The sequence below is a fragment of the Girardinichthys multiradiatus genome, chromosome 19 (genome assembly GCF_021462225.1).
Source record: "Girardinichthys multiradiatus isolate DD_20200921_A chromosome 19, DD_fGirMul_XY1, whole genome shotgun sequence".
Classification (NCBI taxonomy): Eukaryota; Metazoa; Chordata; class Actinopteri; order Cyprinodontiformes; family Goodeidae; genus Girardinichthys; species Girardinichthys multiradiatus.
This window is the reverse complement of record NC_061811.1, coordinates 31,587,571-31,612,193: the sequence shown is the minus strand read 5'-3', so window position 1 is coordinate 31,612,193 and position 24,623 is coordinate 31,587,571. Positions and strand designations below refer to the sequence as shown.

Genomic DNA, 24,623 nt, shown 5'->3' with positions numbered 1-24,623 from the left:
TGCTTTACGTCTTCCCCCTTCTCTCTCTGCCCATTTTATGTCTGTTGAGGGCCACTAGTGCTACAAAATCTTTTCAAAACTTGCTGTAAAACGTGCTGCTGGTAGAACTGATACCTTGCAGCAAGAAGGTCCTGGGTTTGACTCCCGGCCAGGGGTCTTTCTGCACGGAGTTGGCATTTTCTCCCAGTGCATGCACGGGTTCTCTCCAGGTACTCCAGCTTCCTCCCACAGTCCAAAAACATGACTATGTTAATTGGCCTCTCTAAATTGCCCTTAGGCATGAATGAGTGCGTGCATGGTTGTTTGTCCTGTCTGTGCTGTCCTGCAATGGACTGGCCCTGTCCAGGCTGTATCCCGCCTCCCGCCCATAGACCACTGGAGATAGGCACCAGCTTCCCCACGACCCACTATGGAAGAAGCGGTAGAAAATGACTGACTGGTTGATAATCTTCTAATGTATGTCTAATATATGAATTTTACCTCTTTGTCTTGTAAGGTGCATTGAGGTGACATGTAAAGTAAACTAGCACTATCCAAAATGAATTGAATTGAATTGAACTGAATTGACACGGCTCGGGAACTTTGTTAAGTGTGGATGGCATCATAGGGTCTTAACAATACGAGGAGTTTAAAAATGGAAATGGAGTCTATCAACAAAGTGGAGATGGGACATCACTGAGTCCATGGGACAAATCAGCAGACACAAAATGTCTCAAAATTTATAGAAAATCCGTGTGCTAAGCTGAAGAGAGCAGTGGTCAAAGATATATATCTTTCCTTAAGCTTCAACCTTGTGGAATACTATTGGAGAAGACCAAGTACTGTCCTACAGGAAATAACTGTATCACAAGACACCAGATTTATTTTCACCGGGTTAATTAATATAAATAAAGGTGGAATTTCACTCATTTTGCCAACGTGATATTATGCAATTAAAATAAAAGATTAATGTACAGTAAAGCTTTTTAGACATCATCAGCAAAGGTGCCAATAAATGTCCCCAGCACTAAATCTCACCTAAATGTTTTACATGACATTTTCAGATTTAAACCCGCAAGGAGAAAAATCCGGTCATCTAAATGGAAGCAAGATTTAATAAACGGAATTGCGTGTTTTACGCAGTGCTTTTATATTTTAGTGATTCTTTATCTGAACGAGTTGTGCGTCTACAGAAACGCGTGGGTCCACTCACCCGCGATCCAGGCTTCTGTGCTGAGACTTGAGGCAGGTAAAAGAGGAACAGTGGGGCCAAAAAGCAAGAAAAAGTGAAGACAATAGCGCCTGGCAACAACATGATGGAGAGTCGGTGGCGCACGAGCAGCGCACAATATGTCCAATCCGGGCAAAATCAAACAGGTTATTATTAATTTGAGGCCCCAAAAAAGTATGTTCACTCTTCTATTTTCTTCTTGTTTTAAGTTCCTTTTTCTGTTTGTCCAATAACTATTTACATAGTGCCATGCATAGGACTGGACATCATGACCTGTCGGAGACCATCGTGGTAGTTCTTATCCACTGCGGGAGGATCAGCTGTTCATCGCGGTTTCCACAGGTTGACTCTCTTTGCACTTTCATTTAAAAGCAAAGCTGGGGGCAACATGGCTGACTGACACTCCACGGGAACCAATGGCAGCGCCGCCTGGCGGAGAAGCCGCGCCCACCTTAAAAAACAAACAAAAAAAAAGGCTGCCAGGATCGGTCTCTGTGACGCGGAGAAAGCCGCTCTGGTTGAGTCAAGAAAAGCAGCAGCTGCAGAGACGCTCTGTGTATTATCGTCAGTCTTTGAGAGCAGAGACAATAGCAGAGCAATTGTGGGGTCAAATTTTAGGTTCTCATCCTCATTCAGAGACATATAATGCTCTATAATAGGCAAGTATCCTGCTGCTGTGACATTTAGCCTCTGTACCTGGGTTACAATGGGAAACATCTATTGAGTAAAGTCAATAGCTGTCACAGACACCACAGGGGGTCAGCCTGTGGTGGTAGATCTGGCTGTGTGAGTCCATGATTCTGTGGCTGATTGGTTCAAAATATAATTCATTATTTAATTTTATATTGTTTTTATTTATGTCAAAGGATTTTTCCACACTCAGTGGGAACTTTTGCCTTCACGTTTTTCCTTTAGAAACAGCTTGGTTGAAATATTTTATATTTGTGTTTTTATTCCAAGCATTTGAGCTTTGATGTTGAATTAACTTAAAGAAATCATAAAAAATGTCCACATATATTATTTTTTTCAACATAAGGCAGTTTTGTTAATTCATTGTTTTGGTCGAACAACGGAGTTTATTTAAGATATATGAGTTATAGAAAGACTAATCACCCCTATTAAAATGGAAGATTTTTATGATGTAAGATAACACCAATAAAAGTCAGTTCATGGCTATTTCCACCTTTAGTGTGACATATATATTTTACAACTTAATAAAAAAAAACGGACATATTTTGGGGTCTGTACACAACCGCTGTCATTTAAATTCTGTCTGGAGAGATTTCAAAGCATAAGAGAGATCTCAAAAGGTATCAGTCAGTAGAAGAGTACTGAGGAATTTCCAAGGCTTTAACTATGCAATGGAACAAATTGAGAAAATTGATCAAGCAGAAACAATATGGCACAGTGGTGAAAATACCAATGACAACATGTCCCTCCAAAAGTAATAAATAAATGAGATGATAACAGGTCAAGGGAGATGCCATATATAAATGCATAAATATGGTCATAATACATTTATATAGGCATTTAAATGCTAATATAAATGATACTTTAATAAATTGGTTGAATTCCAATTAAATTCCAATTTCTTTCTCAACTATCTTAGGTATTATTGTAACTATTACCCAGAGCATCTTATTGGTGCTCCAATATTAAGATGAAAGAAAAAACATTTTTATTTTTGTTTTGCAATAAAGCCATAAACTGTTAATGAAACAGTATTACCTTAAACTTTTTATTTAATTCTAACGTGGTGGCGTGTGTCAAAATAAGGTGAGATCTTTCCATGTAATCCATGCAACATTTAGTAACTGCTCACAGTTAACTCCATAAAAGTTACAATAAATGTCCTTATATCCTCATGTGAAATCCATGCAATAATTATTAAAACACACAGTTGAAGCAGTGGAGCGTGAAACAAGCTTGTTCTCATATTCCAGAGCTGAGAGACTGGAGAGGCCTGTGTGGAGCCACATATTATCTGCCACATGTTATCTGTCTTATCTTTTGCAAAAAATATAAACACGTATATCCAAAGAAATGATGTATGATGATTTTACATTCTTTCACATGTATTAAATTAAATTAGTAATCTTTGATTAACAAGTTAAAAGATGTATGATTGAAATGTGGTTAAGAACTGAGAATTGGAGTAAAAAACATTAAGGTTTGACATTCTCAATCAGCTATATATGAAAGAAATAAAACATTAATCATTTGTGAAGCATGAATAAAAGAATGAAGTGATGGTTTTGCAACTGTGTTTTAAAGTAAATGCTGAAAGCTGAAGAATGAAATGTATAATACTGTGTAAAGTTTAAAACTGAGCAGATTAGGGAAAGAACTGGAGGATGACAAGGAGTGACGAGAGCCAGCTGCATGCTGACAGCGAATCTTTTCAAGGCTAACGGGAGGAAGGGAGGATGCGACTACAGACCAGCGTGGCTATTATTGGCATCTCTAAGGCTGAGAAACAGCATCAGTAGGTCACGATGACCATGACTAAAGTATTGAGCAATAACCAAGAAGCTGAGCTGAATAGGTTGCGCAATAACTGAGAAGCCTAACAAGGGCCTGACTGGTGAAGGCATCAAGCACCATAAAAGCAATGCTGAAGGAGGGAACGGGGTTGTTTCCTTGCAGAAGATCGGTAACAAGATCGGACGGAGAAAAGAAGCTTAGATGGAAAAGGAACAGAGACACAGCCCCACTGATCGACTGCATTAGAAAGAGGATCAATCCGTGAGCCCAGAAAGGACTGTGCCTCAAAATTAAGAATCTGATTTCATCTAAAGCCTTTTTATCCAGACAACAGAAGTGGACTTGATCGGTGCTCTAAGTTTCAGGCTTCTGGAAGTCCTGAATCAACCTCATTTATGTCTCTGGGTTTCCTTAAACTCTTCAGCCTCTGGAAACTACTGTCTTCAGAGACATATAACAACAAAGATCCTGTTTAACCATCAAAGCATGGAGCATCAGTGCCTGCCACTTAAAGGAAGAAAACTGAAGATTAAGTTGATTTTCCCTTCAAGAAACCACTCGTTGTTACCAGAAGAAACATCTCCAATCAGGTGCATGGATGAGCCTCCGTCTTCAGACTCTCCAAACTCACTAGTTTCAGCATCAGGGAAAGACAGCTTGAGTTGATTGATTCATTCTATTATTGAAATTATTTTGTGTTGCCGAATTGAAGCTGTTACTGACCCCTGCAAAAGCGTTACTAATTAAAGAAAGTATATAAAATTCTAGTTAAATCGTGGACATTCAATTATTTGAGTCACCGTAATTTTTGGTTTTTCATTGGTGGTAAAAAGTCTTGTTGCCTGGTTCTAAGATATTTTAGGAGGTTTTTATAGGTTGCCTTAGCCAAGTTTGTTTAAACAGCGCCCTTGGGGCTCGTGCTGAGCTACTAAAATTAACCTAGCCCATATACCAAGAGCCAGTTGTAAAATTAGGGAATGAGCAGCCGTGAACAAAAGTGACTATTGAAAGTGTGGATGACTGCGGTGGGCTACTCAGTCGTCCAGACCACCAGTTGAAGAAGGGCGAGACTTTTGTATGAAGGCTGTCAGAGGCTAGTCGAGTCATTTCCCGACACCAGTTTAAACAGAACTTTCAGTAAACCTGCTTAGTTAGACCATTCAGGTTTGGGGAAGTCCGGATCCGTTGGATGGAGAGCTGGTTTGAGCAATCCCTTTAGACATAGGGAAGTAGGAGGGAGGGGTTAGCTCATCGGACAACGAAACATGCAAACCATTTTCCTGTCAACCAGAGCTAAGATGTGTTGTTCTTTGGCAACAACTGTCTTATGGGTAAGAAGCTAAGCTTGCTACTAAGATAGACATTGGCATGAATGCCATCACTAATCTAGCTAAAACTACAAACCTAAATTCTTGCTCTGTCACAAAAACTTTTCTACCCACATGTTTCTATGGCTATTCCCGATTTTTACTGAGTTGATATATTTATTCATAAGACAAGCCATATAATGATAACATGTTCTCTGGCAGACACTGGTTTATTTCAAAGAAACTGTGGGATGTAGGTTTATGCAAGCACTGCTTTATGAAGCTTCTTATTGGATGGTTATTTATACAGTTGCCAGTGACTGTTTACATGGTAAATGGAGGTAAGAGGGATTGCACCACCAGTGATATTCTTGTGTGAAACGTGTAAGGGGACATGAAAAACTTCCCAGCAAGAGCTAATAGAAAGGTAAGGCAGAGTAAAAATCAATAGAATAGTGTTGACTTGATCAACTATAATATTTTATAATATTTTAGCAGTTACTGTGGCCAGAAACACAAAACATGTCAAGGTTTGTGAGGCTGGAGCTGGAACAAAATGAAGACAGGTCCCAGAAGCAGCATGGTGAATAAAATGGTTAAATGAAAAAAAGATACAATAAAATGTACAGGCAGGCAAGAGGTGAACAAAACATGGAGCATGGACAGAAAACTGGTCTAAACTGCAAGGAAAAGGAACACAGAAAATAGTCATGTAACAGGCAGGCACACAATAGAATCCAGCAAGGAACAATGACAAACATTGAGCTGAAATGGTTAAAGAAAAAGGTGCAGTCTATGGACTAATGAGGCGGCTAGGTGAGCAGAATCTAGTTGACTGCATATGGCCGTGGCTGAGGGTAGAAGATTAATTAACATAACTGAAGCTGAACAGAATACCAGAAAGCCCAGGGAAAATATATAACACAGGTTTAACAGGAAAATAATCTAAAAGCACAAAGAACACTTGAAGAAGCAAAACACTTTAGAATAAACAAATAAGAAACATACCTAACAATGAAAAGCATAGGGAAATTAACTAAATGTGACAAAAATGCAATGGTTGTTTGAAAAGTAATAGACGTTGTTTTAAGGCAATCAAACTAGCAAACAATTTTAGTCTCTGGGAGGCTGGACAATTGATTATGTTAGCATCTTCTGGTATCATAGCGTCAACTTTGACAAAGTGGTTTGTTGGTGTGTAGGGAGCAATATTTTTGAAGTAACTGGTATGCAGTTAAGCTCAGTTTCTTCTTTTTGTCTGTTGCAATAATTAAACTGCTGATGTCCTTTTGAAGCTTTAACATATCTGAAGATGATTACTTGTTGCAATGTTTTCAAGCTGCATTGTCAGCCAGAGTTTGCTTACCCTACTGCGTCAGCTAGTGTCAAAGATTCCTGCAAACAGAGGTTACCAACAAGTGAAACATCAAGACGAATGTCGCAGAGAAATCTAAATATAAAGCGGCCACTGAAAGCCGGCATGCAAGTGTGTTCATTTTGTACTAAAGTCTGGGAAGGAGGAAAATCCTTACTCCACTGCTTTGACCATGGCGAACCACCAAAGAAGAAAAGTTGGCTTCTGAAATTGATTAACAGTGCTGGTAAGAGCAGATCAGGTATGAATTTAGGTTTCAGAAATGAGTAATGTCATTACTTTCTTTTATGATTGGTAATAATTCATTTGTGCATGACTTCCCGGTCTCTCTCCCTGATTTACCACTTAAAAATACTCACATACACAGCTATTGTACTCATAGTGATTTTAAAGCATAGAAAATGCCAGATCTATGAAATTATATTTTTGCCTCCTTTGTTTTCTGTAGCAGTGAAATTTATAAAGCAGGTACATTTTCAGGTCATCCCCCAGTTCTTGAAAGATAAAGGGACTGGCAAGATGATATATCCAATTTAAGATGTAAAAATGGATGTTTCCACGTGTTTTTTAACGAATATTTGATCTACAAAAGACCATGTTTGTTTACATGTTAATACCAGACATTTCTGACAGAATTTACACATTGTATCACATACTCTAGGAATAAGGTAAAATAAAGACAACAAGACGGTTAGCTATTGCAAGTAAAATACTCACTGCTACTAACAGAACCTCACTTCAAAAATCCTGGACCATCCCTTTAACTGCTTAAGTTACTACACTCTGTGGGAAGTGTTTACATGAAATCTAATCCTTCTGTAAACCTAGAAGCATCTTTTTCTTTTCAATTCAAGTTTACAATTTATAAATCCAGTGATGTTGCACTCATACTTTCCCAACCAGGGATTTTTTATTGTCCTACCTGACACGTGAGCTAACTGTGGCCCCAAAGATGTGAAGCCACATTATAGTCATCCAAACAAACTTAGCAACCCCTGGCTGCCACATTGTCCCCCCCCCCCCCTCCCCAATTTTCCCCCCAGGGCTTAAAAAAGTAGGAGAGAGCATGTTTAGGAGAGATGCAGTGCAGGTGTCCTGCTCTAGTTCCACAACCTTTCACTTCACAGAATTTAGGCTTTCAAGAGCTGAAAAGGGCCATCCGGTTACCCCCCTATAGCCTCCATCCAGTCCTTGTCCCTATAGATATTTTTAATTGTTGGTTTTAACAGTTCAACAGCCTTTTGAGTGCCTCACTGGAGAGCCTTGTAATCGGAGTAATTTAATTGCTGGAACTGGCACAATTAGGGTTAACACTGATGATTTCTGCACATGCAGGCCTGTTTAAATAAAGCGTGTGTTCTTTAGAAAGGATGGAGAGAATTTATGAGGAGGGTCATCTAAAAGGGGGGGGGTCGTCATATTTGAAGGGAGAACAAAGGAGGCAGGAACGTATCTAATACAGTGAATTTTTCTTATCAGATCAATGTGTGTGTGTCATTCTCAGGCCTTTGTCAATGCGGAGATTCACCCCCTGTAATCTGCGGCAGCTGGTCCACTCATGTTCTGAGTGGAGAAATGTTGGGGTGGGTGTGCAGGAGTGTCTCTTGGAATTTTAACGAGATCAGTTTATATCTGCGCTTCCCTCTCCCTTCAACCCTCCACTCTGAACAAAAGGAGACCAGGTTTTCTGGCAAGTAAAGCTGTTGTAGGGAAAGCACGGGTCGACACTTTGATTTTGCTGTCATCTGGCTGTACATGAAAGAAAACTCCCGACAACGAAAACAAAAAAAAAAAGAGGGTGGGTGGGGTGAACGGACAAGCTTAAAGGACACGTACTTCCTAATTACTGCAGCGGCCCAGCCAGAGATGGCCTGGCCCCCGTTCTCCTCCCACTCCCCCCCCGCTGCCTTACATCAAGTACACACGGCTAAAAATTAGCAGGTGTCTGTAGACACAGAAACAGAGAGGGCAGTGCAGAGGCCACCCAGAGCTCTGCAGAGGGGCAGATTTAGCACAGATGTTCGGCCATGATGTCACATGAGCAAAAAGTTCAAACACACAAAGACAGTTCAGCTGTGGTCTGCTGAATGCTGGAGTGAGAAGTGTAAGAACAGAAATACTAATTAGTACATTCTAAAATAATCCCATTTGTTTCTAAATAAAAGCTGCATTGTCATTGTCCCTGTGTTTCCCTCCTCATTTATGGAACGCCATTTTGCCAACACGACCCCACTTAGTCATCTCTTATTACATTTCACAAGGTTAGAACTTACACAGAGAGTGATCTCTGTCCAATCTCTCTAGATAACTACAATGCTCCCTTCTCTTGACCCACAGGTTTATAGGGATTTAGGCCTGGGAAGTCAGAGCTAGCAAAGGAAGAAGGTTGACTGTATCACTGTTAAACAGTTTCTGAGTTAATTTGTCCACGTCTTGGATCGTTATCCGGTTAAAAGATCCACTGAAGACTGATTTTTAGTTGTTTTGTGAAGTCGGATTTGTAGTTAAACTGTCCTGGTATTTCAGAAGGTTCATGATGTTTTCTAACAAGGTTCACAAAGCCTTTAGAGTAGAATCAGAGTTTGGTGAAGAATTTAGCAAAATCGATGTATCTATGTTTGTAAGAAATAAAATAAATGCTAATGAGGAGGCTGTTATTTAACATTTTATGTAAAACTCCTAATAGGAGCATTATGCATGAGGAATACATTACATTGAATAGACTCTGTTGAGATGAGAACTGTCTGATATGTCTTCAAAAGTTAGACTTGTTGCACTTGTTACACGAAACACAATTACAACACTAAATGAATGACTGGCAGAGGGAAGGGGGAGGGTGGCACGCTAAACAAAAAAACTCAGAGGTCGGATAGAAAGCCCCTAACTTTTTAAAGTATCATCTGGATTTCATTTAATAAATTCCATATATTTTTGACATATACTGGGTGCAATTTTCACTAGCTTCTAAATTGAGAAGCCATGTACGGGCCTCAGTTGGCCAACAGCTCCGGCTTCTTATTACCCTCTTCGAGCGCAAACTGGCACATAAACACACTCTTTCATGCTGGTGTAGACGTATGCCTGGAAATGGAAATGCTCGCAAATAAATTACCCATCAAAGTTTAACCCATAAGAGATGTGATGGATTTTTTTTCTGTACCAAGTGAGTGAAAGGGAAAGTGGCAACAGAGAGCCTCGGGTGTGAAAAGGGCTATTGAGTCTGGACTGGGGGTCTCGCACCTGCGCTGTCTATTCACCCCACTGTTTATACACTGTCATCCACAATTAATACCTCCTGGGGACTGGCCTGCCTGCCCTCTACAGGGCCCCTAGACCCATCCAGGGCCCTTATGGATGCTTAATTGAGCATACCGCTCTCCTGATTGAATTAACAGCTCAGTCTCTGGGACCTTTTCGCCCCCTCAGCAGAGGAGGGGGAGTATTCCACACCCAAAAATGGACCCCTGTTCGGTCCAGCAGACTACAGAATTGAAGAAAAGGGAGAGGTGGGGGCGTTGGTGCCTGGAGAAAGCAAGGGGTCAGATGGGGGAGTTGTTGAAACTGTCCAAAAAAACATGGCCCTTTCTGTTAGAAAACCAAGGGTGGAAATGTGAAGCGGGGGCAGAAGGTCTCAGTCTTCACAGGCCCAGAGAGTTCTAGCAGGGCAGCGAGTGTGCAGGAAAGAGAAGAGATAGACTGTAGAAAAGGTACAAAACATGAGCAGACAGTGCTGCACACTTCTGCAACATTGTTTTTCTAACAACTTTTATAAGTATCTTATTTATTTATTTTTTGTAGAACCAAATTGAATTTTTAAATAACAGCCGAAATTCGGTTCTAATAATGTTTTAGGATTGGTTCTTTTAAACCAAGGCAAGCAGAATTGGTTTGCATTTTAAAAGTAAAAAAAAACAGAGACTGAAATCATTTGTATTTTTATCCATTTAAAATTAAAACCCTTTCACTATTTTATTGGTGTTCTATTTCATGCCAACACTAAGTAATGCATTATCGTTTTCAAAAAAAATATAAACTAAATTTTGAAAAGAAAAGCATGTATTTGTATTTAGTCCCCTTTACTCTGATACCCTTAAATAAAATCTACTGCAAAAATTGCCTAATTAGTTATTAGGGTCTTTCTTTGTGCAGTTAATATCAGTACAAATCCAGACATTCTCTCACGGCCTCACAGATTTATTGGAGAACAATGGTGGGCGAACACAGCAGACAGATCAGGTATAAAGTTGTGGAACGGTTTAAAGTACATTGGGCTTATAAAAAAATACACCAAACTTTGAAGATCTCATGAAGCCCTGTTCAATTACTCTGCGAACAATTAGAACAGTATGGCACAAGTGTAAACCTACAAAGAGGCAGGGCATCATGTGGCATGGTATTTCTATAGGAGCTGCAGAAAACATCAGCCTAAGTAAGAGAACCTGGTAAAATAACTACAATGAGCAGTACAATCCACAAACATACTCTTTATGAAAAATTAGCAATAAGAAAGACATTGTTGGAAGTAAGTTATTGGGAATCCTGCTTGCAGTTGCTACAAAGGACGAAGCAAACACGTGGAGGAACGTACTCTAGTGAGACGAGCCAAAAATTAGCCTACGTAAAAAAATTTTTTGGTGGCAAAACTAACCATGCAGATCACCCTGAACACACCATAACCACTGGGAAATGGCTTTAATTGCAGCAAAGGTTGGTTCTAAAGAGTAATGACTCATGGGGGCCTAATACAAATATAAGCAACACTCAATAATTTCCTTCCACTTGACAATCATACACACTTTGTTCTATTTGATTACATAAAATCCCAGCAAAACACCTTAGAGTTTTCCATTATAACGTGACAAAGTAGGAAAATGTTCAAGTAGTATGAATACTTTTAAATTCCACTGTATTTTTCCCCTCAGCAGACTTTCTACCGTGTGTTGGAAATACAGTACTATGCAAAACTTTTGGTCAGGTGTGCGAAAAAGGCTGTAAACAAAGAATGCTTCAAAAATGGAAGTGTTGATCATTTATTTTCATCAATCAACAAAATGCAGTAATGAACAAAAGTGAAATCTAAATCAAATCAATATTTTGTGTGACCAGCCTTTGCCTTCAAAACAGCATCAATTCTTCTGGGTAAACTTGCACACAGTTTTTGAAGGAACTCGGCTGGTAGGTTGTTTCAAACATCTTGGAGAACTAACCACAGATCTTCTGTGGATGTAGGCTTTCTCACATCCTTCTGTCTCTTCATGTAATCCCAGACACACTCCATGATGCTGAGATCAGGGGTCTTCCAGTAAGACTTCTTTATGCTGAAGATAGTTCTGAATGACTTTGGCTGTATGTTTGGGTTCGCTCACTTGGCATTTTGTAAATTGATAAAAATAAACAGTCATCATTTATATTTCTGAAAGCATTCTTTGCAGCATTTTTTCACACCTACATTAAACATTTGCACAGTACTGTATGTGCGAAATGTGCAATAGTGTGTGAATGTGATGCACATTTTCCAGAGAGTCCTTCTATTGTCTCACCAATTTACATAATATTTTCACAAAATTCTATCATGCAACTCCCTTATGGTTGCTAGTTTTGCACAGTCCAGTCTCTTTCTTATTGATGAATGATGAATACTGGGGCAAGTGAGGCCTGCAGTGCTTTAGATGCTGTTCTGGTTTATTTTCCGACCTCTTGGATGAGTTGTCAATGCTTCTTCGAGTGATTTTGGTAGGCCAGCCAATCCAAGGAAGGACCACCTCTGTTCCATGTTTTCTCCATTTCTGGCTCTCACTGGGATTCATTGAAATTCATAAGCCTTACAAATGGTTTTGCAGCCTTTTCCAGAATGATAGCTGTCAATGACTTCTCATCAGTTCTTAAATTTCTTTAGATCGGGACTTGATGTATGGCCTTTTGCGATCTTTTAGCCTACTTCATGTTGTCATACAGGTTCTGTTTGTCTTGGTTCTACAGTAATCAGGCATGGGTGTAGTTAGTAAAACTGAACCAAAGTAAATATACTTTTACATAGAGCTAGTTTTAGTTTGGGAAGATTTTTTCCTTTAATTAATGAACTCCTACATTGAAAACTGCTTTCTTTATTCAATCAGGATATTCTCTGATATTAAAATTGGTTTATTGATCTGAAATACGTGTGACAAAAAAAAGTAAAAACAAAAGCCAAATACTTTCAGTTAAACCCACCAGACTATAATATTATTTTACCAACAGTTTAAATAAAAGACACCTGACAGTTTGCCAGTGATCACATGTAAAGCTGTATAGAAATGAATAATATACATTAAACAAACTGGGCTATGCAGTAGCCCCGTGACTGCACCGAGTTGCTCACCTCTAGATGAACCCCTCAGTCCAGCGTTGGTGGTGGGGAGTGTGCCCCACCAAAAACAAAAACATAAAAATGTTGTCGGGCATTGAACTGTGCACCATGCCCCGGTCTTCTCTGTGCTCCCCCGCACCCAAAGACCCCATGCCCTCTGTTAACAAGCCAGCTTCCAAATTCCCTCTTGATACGGTGTGCAGGCGGGGCCAATTAAACTCGCACTGTTCCCCACAATGGGTCAGGAGTTTAGTGGGTCATTATCACTGTGGTTTTCACCCAGAGTTATCTAATCATCACTGAATCAAACCAGACAACAACATCTATAGAAAGTGGCTTTCAGCGCATTAATTAAGGTAGTCAGTGGTGAAAGGTAAGAGAACACAAGCAGACAGAAATTGTGCTCCTCTGCTTGTACAAGAATTGCTTATGTGCAGCTTTGCAAAAGTCACTACTTTGTAGAACCACCTATTGCTGCAATCCTTTTGTATGTATCTCAACCAGCTTTATACATCTGGAAACTGAAAGCTTTGCTCATTCTTCTTTGCAAAATAGCCAAGACAACTGTACGTGATTTTAGAACAGCAATTTTCAAGTCTTGTGATAGATTTTGAAATGGACTTTGGACTGGACTTTGACTGGGCCATTCTTAGACATGGACAAGCTTTAATGAAAACCACTCATTGTAACTCTGGTTGTATGTTTGTGGTTATTGTCGTCCTGGGAGGTGAATCTCTGCCCCAGTCTAAAGACTGTATTTAGCTCCATCCATCTTCCCACCAACCCTGACCAGGCCTCTATCCCCACAGCATGACACTGCCTCCACCATGTGTCACTGTAAGGATTGTGTGTTCAGAGTGATGTGCAGTGCAAGTGTTTCTGTCCCATCTACAATGCTGAATGAGATCTGCCAAACCTGTCCAAAACTGTATCCCTGATATGCCTGCTGTATTTCTTGGTCTTTATGCTGATGTTTGTTTATTAATGTTATTTAACACATCTCTGAGGCCTTACAGAACAATTGGATTTATACTGAGATTAAGTTGCACTCATGTAAATTATGAACCAAATGGTTGCATTGGATTTTATTTAGAAGGCTGAATACAAATGCATGCCATACGTTTTTTAATTTCTCTGTAAATATTCCAAAATACGTTTTTTTCCATGTCACAATAATGCATTGCTTTGTAATCGGTCTTTCACATATAAATCAAACGAAGTAGGGCCCCTCCTATTCAATATTTACATGCTCCACTAACTCAGATTTTAATAAACAACAACGTAAGTTATTATAACTATGCAGACGACACACAGCTATACGTTACGATGTCACCAGGTGACTATGAACCCATTCAAGCGCTGGGTAAATGCTTAGAAGAAATCAATGCATGGATGGGCTTAAATTTTCTTCAGCTGAATCAAAACAAAACTGAAGTAATAATCTTTGGACCAAAGGAAGAGCGTTTAAAAGTTAACACACAGCTTCAGTTAATAGAGCTAGAAACCACCAATCAGGCTCGAAAACCTGGGTGTAGTGATGGACTCAGACCTGAACCTTCAGAGGCACATAAAGGTAGTAACAAGGTCGACCTTCTATCACCTAAAGAACATCTCCAGGATTAAAGGACTAATGTCTCAGCAGGACCTTGAAAAACTAATTCATGCGTTCATCTTTGGTAGAATTGGTTACTGCAACGGTGTCTTCACAGGCCTGCAAGTCGATCAGACAGCTGCAGTTGATCCAGAACGCTGCTGCCCGGGTCCTCACTAGAACTAAGAAAGTGGAGCACATCACCCCGGTTCTAAAGTCCCTACACTGGCTCCCTGTAGCTCGGAGAATAGACTTTAAAACACTTCTGTTAGTCTATAAATCACTGAATGGCTTAGCACCAAAATATATTACAGACTTGTTGTCAGTGTATCAACCACCCAGACCTCTCAGGTCTTCTGGCTCAAATCTACTCTGCATACCCAGAACCAGAACCAAACATGGAGAAGCAGCTTTTAGTTCTTATGCCCCACTAATCTGGAACAAACTGCCAGAAAACTGTAAAAATGCCGAAACCCTAAGTTGCTTTAAATCAAGATTAAAAACTTATTTGTTTAGAGTGGCCTTTGACTGTGCCATCTAAACATTATTAAAATTTTCAGTCCAATTTTCCTTTCGTTTTCTCATCCATCATTCTATTCTCTTTATTCTTTTTTAATTAGCTCTGTTGTTTGATTTTCTGTATCATTGTAATGTTGTTCCGTATGTACAGCGCCTTGAGTGCCTTGTTGCTGAAAAGCGCTATATAAGTAAACTTGACTTGACTTGGAGTAAATTGAGCTCAACCACAAAAGCCTTCTTTCACTCACTTTGTTTCCCTGCACTGAAATGTATATTTATACATATACACTATCAACGGTTTCTTTCTCATTTAATGGTTTTTTTCCTGTTTGTGACTATTTACATTGTAGATTCTCATTGAATGCATCAGTAGAATTATGTAGCAAACATTATGTAGTAAATTGTAAAAGAACAGATTTCGGGGGAGTAACAAAGTTCCTGGGCAAAAATTAAATCAAGAAGTAAGGCAAATGATAAACGAATACATCAAAGATAAGAGAATTGAAATGAAAACATAACAGCTCAGTATTTCTCTTGTTTGTTTGTTTGTTTTTACATTTGAAGGCTTCTTTCAGGATTCTACTCTTCTGGAGCAAAACACGCGTCTATTATAACAAAAAACCGCCATAATCCCAAACATTAATTCTGATCAAGATGCCACCGCCTGGACAGAGCCCCAACCAGTGTTACTGCAGCGCCATCCTGTGTCCATTTTGAATAATTACAGACAGGTTTGGTTACCACAGACAATCAAACAAGGGTCGAAAATGGAAGTTGTTCGAATAGCCCTTATTATGCATTTTACTGCATGCATAAACCATATCTGCTGTCACTGTTTTTATGTTACTGTTGATATTCTTATAGTCTAACGTCAAAAGTAACTGAGTGACTGGTATAAAAAAGAATAAAATAAAAAAAAACCTCCAGCTTATTGGGTGAGGGTAAAACAGGCCCAAATGACAATATTGATTTATTTATTCATTTATTTATTTCGTTTTGTATTTTATTTTATTCATTTAGTATTGCATTTAATGTTGTTCATCCATTTATGATTATTTTTATTTTTGTATTTATTAATAGTGTTTGCCTTATTTTCTTTTTTATTTATTGCTTTTAGCATTATGTAAGCCATTTTTAACATGGTAAAGCCAGAAGCTGTGCAGACATCCAAATTTATGATTGTATTTATTTTTTTTATTTATTTATTTATTCACTCTTTCACTTTAGACTCTATCTTTTATTCATTTATGTATTGCTTCTTTTGCCTCATGTAAGCTCTACTTTCTGTTTTTTGGAACATATTAAAGCTATTATACTAAGCTATCAGGCCTCTGTCGTCTTGCAGATCATTGGCATCGACCAGGCGGAGTTTAGGATGCTGGGATGAGGGAAGCTGCTGAGAAGCAGGTGGAGACCGCGGATATTTACGTGATGCACTTCGCTTAGGAAGGATAAGAGGGAGCTAGAGAGGATACTCTTGTCATCTGAGAAACGCAGTAAAATTCGCTTTTGAAACTGCTTTGTGTGCTAATCGGGATCTGGAGGCGCTGCGAAGCGCTCCATCTGTCTCCGTCGTGTCGCTGGAAGCTGCGGCGAAGTGATGCTCCATCTTTGCATCGACGGCCGGAGCCGTTTTTTCTGAAAGCCTGCTATTATGCAGGGAGCAAGGGAGACTGCGAGGATTAAAGGGGAACGAAGCATTGGTTTAGAAAACATCAGGCACTCTGGCAGGTTAGTGGAGATAAACATGTTTGATAGAACCCCACTGAATACACGCAGTCCACATATTTACGCGCATATTCCATTTATAGCAGCACAAAGAAATTAGATTCTTAAAAATGAAGTACTGGCTTTCAGTTGTGCTTTGCTGATGTAGATCACAGTGGAAACGTCTAGGCCTTCACTGCCTGCACGCAGGTGGCGTCTATCAGTTTGGCCCACAGTCCTTGACGTTATCAAATATTATCAGCTCATTTTTACCATATGTTTCCTTGGCCTTGATGTGTCTAGGTTCTTGTAGGTCGATTGTGTGATATAGAGTGAAAACAGGACTATGGGTTATCAAATTTTCTCAGCCTAGTAACTCTGCCAAAAATAGACCTTCAGTTAAAGTGCTGTGGTGTTTTTTGTGTGTTATTTCATTTCCCCTGAAGGGAAATGTCTCATCTGGTGTAAAATCACTGGGTGTATGAACATGTGCTCATGCATGCATGCATGCATCTCTGAACCCTTGTTTTGACCCTTCCCCCACTGACAGTATCTTTGTGTATCTGAGCTGAATCTTATAGTTGTGGTTGAAACCGATGTATAAAACATTTGTTTTATACATCATCCCCTTTTTGCACTTATCTATGCCCCCTTTTTTGTCTCTTTACCTGCAGTGTATGCCAACTATGGTCGACCCCTCAGATGTTGAGGAGCAGAATAAGTGTAAAGGCCCACAACTTGACACGCCAACTGTGGCCGCTGAAGACCCTCGATTACCAGAACCGGTTGATGGCACGACAACTGAGGAGGAAGGTGATGCCGGTTTTGAAACACCGCCCACTGGCAGCTCAGAGCCCAGCCCCTGCCACACTGCGTCTCTGGCGGGGTCAAAGGACAGCACACAGGGGCCAGCACCTCGACAAGCTCAGAGTGACACAGAAATGTCCCCCAAATTGCACCTGGACCTGTACAACTTTGACTCGCCTGAGGCGGAGGGAAGTCGTTATGTGTTGACAAGCCCCCGCTCTTTGGAGGCGTGTGCTCGATGCGGAGTCAAACCAGTGGAGCTGCTGCCTCGCCCGCTTGCTGACTTTGTCCGGGAGGCTCCTGGCCGGTCAATGCGAGTCGCCACAGGTCTCTTTGAGGTCTATGAGAAGGACAGACATGGCAAACTCAGGCACTGCAGGGAAGAGAGGGAGAGGATTGTTAGAGAAGAGAAAAGAAGGATTCTGCAGGCAACTGTCAACAGCAGCACATCTTCATCCCCCTTGGATAAAGTCACATCTGGAATCAGTGCGCCTCCAAAATCTGGTACAGTAACCTCTAGCTCAGTCCCGGATGTGGGAGTTTCCTTTAAAACTGCAGCATCAGGTGCAACTCTTCTATCGAAAGCCCCCACCTCTACTTTAAGTTCCTCCCCAAAATCCATGCAACCTAGAACTACCCCGTCTCCAAAGTGTGGCCCCAAAACATGTCTGCCACCATCTAAGGGTGCATTTCAAGGATCAGCTTCAGTGGCTCCATCATCTGAACATACAAAAACCACGCGCCCACTTTCATCTGGTCCCCCACCAGTGCTCAAGAAATCCACTGGTGGTAAATCTTCAAACACTTTTCCAAGATCAACACCGAAACCTCCCTCTTTCCCCAGAGCCAACTCTACGTTAACATCATCAGTGTCAAAGCCTGCTGTTCAGACCTCCAACACACCTCTGAATGGAGTAACAAGAGGGCTGTTTTCTCAACACAACGGACATCTTGGATTCTATTCCAAGGCCCGGGGGAAAAGTCATTCCCTGGAGTCTTTACAGCGAAGGATGGATCCCGTCTGCTGCTCAACCTCCACAACAACAACTACAACTACATGCACCTCATCAGAGTCTGGGGCTTCCTCTTCCTACAGTTGGGATGGTGTACGGGATCACTGGGCTAAAATGTCCAGTCCTCGAGCTCGCACTATGGCCACTTTCAACTCACTGATGGGCCGCAGCCTCAGCCTCGGAGACCTCAGCCACTCTCCTCAGACAACACAGAAGGTGGAGCGCATCGTGAAGGAGGTGAAGCGTCGAGGCCTCAAGGCTGTGTCCGAGCGTGACCGCAAGATTGCAGCTTTGATGCTTGCCAGATATCAGGAGGAAGACATCATGAGTCAGACCCGCTATGTTGCTCACCTTCAGTGGGACAGCGAGCGCAGGATGGAGGAGCTGCGGCGGGAGCAAGAGGACAGGGAGAAGCAGCGAGCGGTGCTCCAGTGCCAGCGACTGTGGCAGACCCAGGTTTTGATACGTCAGCAGAAAATCAGCCAACAGGAGCGTGATTCAGCCACTGCAAAAATGCGGCAGGCCGAGGAGCATGAGGAGCGTTGGAAGGAGCTTGCAGAGCAGCAGGAGCGGAACCGTCTGCTCAGACTACAGCAGGCAGCACGAGAAGAGAAGCACAAGAAAGCTCTTCAGGAGCAGAACTTGAAGGCCCTAGAAGAGGAGAGAGCTGCCATGCTGGAGCAAGAGAGGCTGCTCCTGGAGGAGAAGCTCACCATTGCTGAGCTGAAGAGGCAGGAGCGAGAGCACCAGGCCCAGGAGGAGAGACGAGGTCTGAATAAAGCAGAGAGGAGACGTCATGCAGCATTGATACAAGAAATTGCCCGTCGAGAACAGGAAGAGAGGGATGAAGCTAAAAGGGCAGCACAGGAGAAGCTCACCCGCTCCCTTGAGAACTATGAGCAGATAGTTGAACGTCGAGGGCAGGAGCTGAAAGAGAAGGCCAAACGTGAGGAGAAGCAGATCCAGAAGGCTCGCAAGGCAGCAGAGAAGCGCGAGAAACAGCAGCAGCAACTGCTGGAGGCCCGCGTCAGGGAGGCTGCGAAACGAGCCCAGCAGGCCGCCACGGTGGCCGAGGAGAAGGCCAAGGAGAAAGCCAAGCGGGCCGTCCAGACTCGGCAGGAGAAGGAGAGACTCCAGAAGCTCAACAGGCAGCGTGTGGAGGAGGAGGAGAGGCAGAGGCGCCTGGAGCTCCTACAGTCCATCGAGAGGAAGCTGGAGAAAAGTGAGCAGATCTTCAGGGAGAAAAAGGCAGTGTTGGAGAGCGCCCGCTCTGTGGCACGGGCATCATTTCATGTGCGGGACAAAGTGCGGGAGGAGACCAACATGCGCACTTTTGATAAGATGGCCCTGGAAGCCCTGCTCAAAGCAAGTCTCGATGAAAAGTAAACCCATAGCTTTGCTGTAAACTACTGGTTATACCATTGGTTCTTGGCTTTATCACTCAACAGGTTACCATTCTTCCCACCCCCACCAGTGTTATTTTTAAATTTCACATCATTATCTATCAGCAGTTTTATTATACGTTTGACCACTTTATTCATAGATCCCATTAAAGTGACAAATTTTGTGTCATTGATGTATTTGGAAAATAAACCATATCAATAGTTACTCCGTAACAGTAAAGCCCGTAAGGCAGATGGAACCAACAAAAATGTTTATTGTGGACAGAGCTGTTTTTTTGGGGGGTTTTTTTGTGTCAACACAACCCCCCCTCTCTCCATCTTTTTGCTCTGAGCTGCATCTTAGCCACTGGACTGAAAGCTGTGCTGGAATGAAAAGAGTTATTCTTCATCTGAGAGCACAATTCCATGACAGCTGCAGGGGCTTTCAAGGGAACACTCCCGTTAGTGGGAAAACAAGCCTGAGGAAAAAGTTAAACACAAATGGTTCCCAGCCCTCGCCAGCAATGACAGACCCTTTTTGTACAAACACTCGAAGGAAACACGGGCAGCTCAGAACTCAAACCCAAGCATGTAAGCTTGTCCGTCCTTTCATTGCTGACGGTGCAGCGCTGGAAGGTGCAGAGGACTTTGGATATTGCACCATAAGCATTGCTCCTTCAAATTCTCTTCTAGGTCTCTCTCTTTTTCCTATTCATGTCAAATTACAGTCAGCACTGAAGCTCTCTAAGAGAAAACCTCCTCTTGGCTCCCTGCACCATCCTCCTGCCTCTAGCACACCATCATGGTGATCATCTTATAGTCAACAGGTTTGTGTTATTACCTTCCCATCTCTGTTTTGTTGCATCAATGCTGCCATTCAGAGATTGCAGTTTTAATGATGTGTGGATGCACTAATCCTACAATCTCCCAGCTATAAAAAAGAAAGAAAAAAACAGAAACAGTACACATGGGTTTTTGCCCAGATGAAGCTGTTGCCATAGAAATGCAAACCTGGCTCAAGCTGCAGGAGTGACGGTAGGGAAGATTATTCACTGGCAGCTTATTTTGGATGTTTCTTTTACAAGGCATGATTTTGGTCTTTCAGTTGTTACAGCGCCTCTCGAAACTATTCAATCAGTCAAACTTTATTTACCATAGTGGCTTCACCCTGTATTTTGGAGCGATCTGGTGTTTAAACCCTAGAAGCTTGACTTTGTTATTTGGAAATTGTCTTTGACGTACTGTGATTCCTATATCAGCTATGGTCTTGACTGCTCCTTTTACGCCTGCAATGCATTACATCATGCAAAAACTAGGGTTTGATTACGTAAATAAAATGATTCTCACTGTAGGGTCCATGTATCTTTTACTTGAGATCAGGAGAGAGAAGCTTTGAGGTACAATTCAGTTTGTATTATGTTGACAATACAATACTTTTCATATAGTCAAGTACAATCCAAAGTGCTTAGCAAAGGTTAAAAACAGCAATGGAACATTTTATCTTTTTGTAAAGTTCCAACCCTTGTTGGAATTTGTTGTGACTGTCCTACATAAAGGAAATCATAACATTGAAGTGCAGAGAAGGATTCATGGTTTTCTTTCTATTTTTAAGATTTTTTTGCATCATATTTTTAAAGTAGGCAGACAGGAAATGGGGTGGAGAGAGAGGGAAGACATACAGAATGGGGCTCCGGGTCAGGACCCGGACCAAGGACAGCTACATCGAGGAGTTTGGGCTTCATTTATATCCAGCCCCCCAGATTTAAAATTTGTACAACCAAGTCTTTTGGGGTATGACATCTTTGCACATCTACAGACTGACATTTTTGTCCGTTCTTCTTTGCAAAATAACTCAAGGTCTGTCAGATTGGATGGAGAGCATCTTGCCACAGATACTCAATTAGATTTAGGTGTAAACTTTGAATGGGCCATTCTAACAAATGAAAATGCTTTGATCTTAACCATTTCATTTACCCTCTAGGTTTATTTTTCAATTCAGGCTGGTAGGTAACCCTCCACCCCAGTGTATTTAGCTCTATCCATCTTCAAATAATCACTGGCCAGCTTCATTGGTCCTGAAAAGAAAAGCAACCCCATACCATGATATATCCAAGACCATGCTTCATTGTCAGGATGGTTTGTTCCGGGCTATGTGCAGTATTCGTTTTTCACCACATCTAGCATTTTGCATGAAGGAAAAAAACCAAAATGTTTATATGATACTTTTGCAGGACCCAGTGTACTAGTTTTTCTAATTTATAAGCACATATGTTAGCCCTTTTTTACAGTCTTTGATGTGTAATCTCAAGTCTTTTGCAGCCTTTACAAGGTTTTCTTGCACGATGAGGCGTTATTTAGCTCTATCCATCTTCCCATCATGTTCTCAACATGTTTGCTGCTCCTACATGGCTGTTGGCATGTAGGAGATCAACCTTTTTCATGCCACTCCTCCGTAAAAGCCAGATGTGTGCAGTGCACAAGCAATAGTTATTATGTTGACAGATTTTCCCACCTGACCTGTGGATCTCTACAGCTCTTCCAGAGTGATCATGGGCCATTCTAACAAACAAGTATGTTTTGATAAAAAAAATACAATTTGTACCCTCTGGTTATTTTCCACTAAACTCTGATCATGTCTCTGTTGAAGCACAGCTGCCTCACAGCATAATGCTGTCACCACCATGTATCATAATGTTCAGGGTTTTTCACCAGCTATTTTATTTTGTATGTAAGGCAAAAAGTTACATATTGCACTCGTTTGATCAGAGCAAGTTTTCTATTGTCTTTCAGAGTTACTATTGACCTCTTTGCTGCTTTTTTAAACCATATAGAATTTTGCTTCACCTCACAATTCTGCAATATTTTCTGTTTGTCTATCACATAAAATCCCAACAAAATAGGTTGAAGTCTATGCTTGTAATCTTACAAAATGTGAAAAAGATCATGGGTATAGATACTTTTGCAATGCACTTTATACTTCTGCAGTCAGCTGGTGGTCTTACCGTCCATCAATAACCAGCCTGTAGACTGAGCTGAGTATGTCAGACAGTCACATGTTTCGTGCCTGCTTTCGGCAGAGATATAAGCCCCAATGAATTTGAAGCAAAGCAGGCTTATGGCTGACAGACCACTGTGCCAAGCAGACGATCATGGAGTGGAGGCAGGATGAGACAGCAGATTTGCTTTGTGGGCGCTTTCCGTATAAATAAAGCTGCAAGGTTTATTTTAAATAAAGCAACTGCACTTCACAAGTGCACAAACCATAGTTGGAGTTGGAGTCTGTGTGAAATGAAAAACTGTTGGATGTCCAGTTGTCTGCTCAGTTATGAATCAAATTCAAAATGTTAGAAACTCAGGTTTACTCTTGTATGTCATTGATTGAAGTCAGTACCTCTGCAGACATGTTGAGGTAGGTGACACAGTAATATAAATTAAAAACATGTGGCTTAAAAACTGAAAACAACCATAATAAACTATAGTGATGTACCAATAAGGTAGCCAACATTGACCAGTTTTCACTTGACTAAAATACTGAAAAATCTGATTTTCCCCTGTTCATTAAATCCAACAAAACTGAAAACTTTTGGTATTTAAAAGCATTAACAGAAAACATGTCCAACTAAGTTTAAAGTTTCTTCTAAAAAATGTAACAGTGGGCTGCACGGTGGCGCAGTTGGTAGCACTGTTGCCTTGCAGCAAGAAGGTCCTGGGCTCTAAATTGCCCTTAGGTGTATGAATGAGTGTGTGCATGGTTGTTTGTGTGTTGCCCTGCGATGGACTGGTGACCTGTCCAGGGTGTACCTCGCCTCCTGCCTGTAGACTGCTGGAGATAGGCACCAGCTTCCCCGCGACCCACTTTGGAAAAAGCCGTAGAAAATGACTGAAAATATAACAGTTAAATATTGTTTTTATCATCTCAGAGTCCTAACCAAGGCCAAGGATATGTTTGTATTAATTGTATTTTACCTAAATGTTTTTCTCTATTTCTCTGTCTATTTTATTCTACTCAGTATTGAAATAAGGAGTCTTTTAAATGTGTGAAGCACTTTGGGGCAACATGGTTAATTTTATATGGTGCTATATTAAAAAATGTGACTTGACTTAAACTGACTTCATCCCTCATCTTCATTTTTTGCTGCAGGTCCTGGAGATAAATGAAAGCAGATGACAGAACATATCCTCCCACCGAGCTTTCTCCAAGTCAACCAGTTCTCCTCTGTGGCTGAACTGGAGCTATATAAAAATTCTTTAAGCTCAATTTTTCTATCCGTAATTATCATCATCAGTAAAAGGCTGCTGGGAGAAAGACCCAAGGAAGAAGCAGCTACCTTTCTGCATCAATGAATCAAATGTACACGGTTCAAAAACAGCTTTATCCATATCAAGGCGTGCTGATCAATCTGTTAATAGTTCCTTCTTACCTTTTAGTCTTACATGTGGCTGTTTTTCCAGTTTTTCTGGTTGTTCAATGTTTTTTTTTCTTCTTCTTTAAATTACCGTTATTTCAGAAAAGAGTTCAGATGTAGCAATACTAAAGGGTTAAGGGTGATAAAGGATGCATCCATGAGATCATTGATCTCATCAATGCAAACAAAACCAGACAAATAAAAAGAACTTCAGGGTGGAATTGAATTACCTATCCTGTCTACTTCATTTCTTGAAGTAGACAGGATCTTGCTATGAAATGTTTTAAGTATTTATTCACAAACCATGTCAATACACTTGACAACCAACAGATGTTAAAACCTTCTGAAACAGCTTCATTTGAAGTAGTCCAGAACTGTGTCTAGAAGTTGAAAATGTACTCGGGATAAAACAAAAACCACTAGGAACGGGCAGAAAATTTTACTTTATTGTTTATTACGGTTGTTTGATGCACAGT

General features: G+C 40.9%; 2 protein-coding genes across 16 annotated transcripts in view; one reads left to right on the top strand and one right to left on the bottom strand.

The window, feature by feature from the left end:
* Nucleotides 1–1,563, bottom strand: part of smoc1 (SPARC related modular calcium binding 1) — a 92,755-nt gene extending 91,192 nt beyond the window's left edge. For all 14 annotated transcript variants that reach the window (XM_047393062.1, XM_047393060.1, XM_047393061.1 and 11 more), the window contains exon 1: nucleotides 1,193–1,563. In XM_047393062.1, coding sequence (XP_047249018.1) covers nucleotides 1,193–1,294 — 102 coding nt within the window. In that variant the 5' untranslated portion in view covers nucleotides 1,295–1,563. The remainder of the gene's footprint in view (nucleotides 1–1,192) is intronic.
* A 14,561-nt stretch (nucleotides 1,564–16,124) lies between these two features.
* Nucleotides 16,125–24,373, top strand: ccdc177 (coiled-coil domain containing 177). 2 transcript variants are annotated; one of them, XR_007035076.1, is made up of 3 exons: nucleotides 16,125–16,563; nucleotides 17,214–20,568; nucleotides 23,883–24,373. XR_007035076.1 is itself a non-coding variant. In XM_047345276.1 (2 exons), the coding sequence occupies exon 2, from the start codon at nucleotides 17,217–17,219 to the stop codon at nucleotides 19,743–19,745; it is 2,529 nt and encodes an 842-aa protein (XP_047201232.1). In that variant the 5' UTR covers nucleotides 16,125–16,563; nucleotides 17,214–17,216; the 3' UTR covers nucleotides 19,746–23,006. The 2 variants fall into 2 exon arrangements, 1 of the variants encoding a protein (XP_047201232.1); XM_047345276.1 differs by lacking the exon at nucleotides 23,883–24,373 and having other exon boundaries at nucleotides 17,214–23,006.
* Nucleotides 24,374–24,623: the final 250 nt, after the last annotated feature.

Bases quoted from the DNA above. Each gene is read 5' to 3' on its own strand.
- ccdc177 (XM_047345276.1), top strand. From the start codon at position 17,217: ATGCCAACTATGGTCGACCCCTCAGATGTTGAGGAGCAGAATAAGTGT.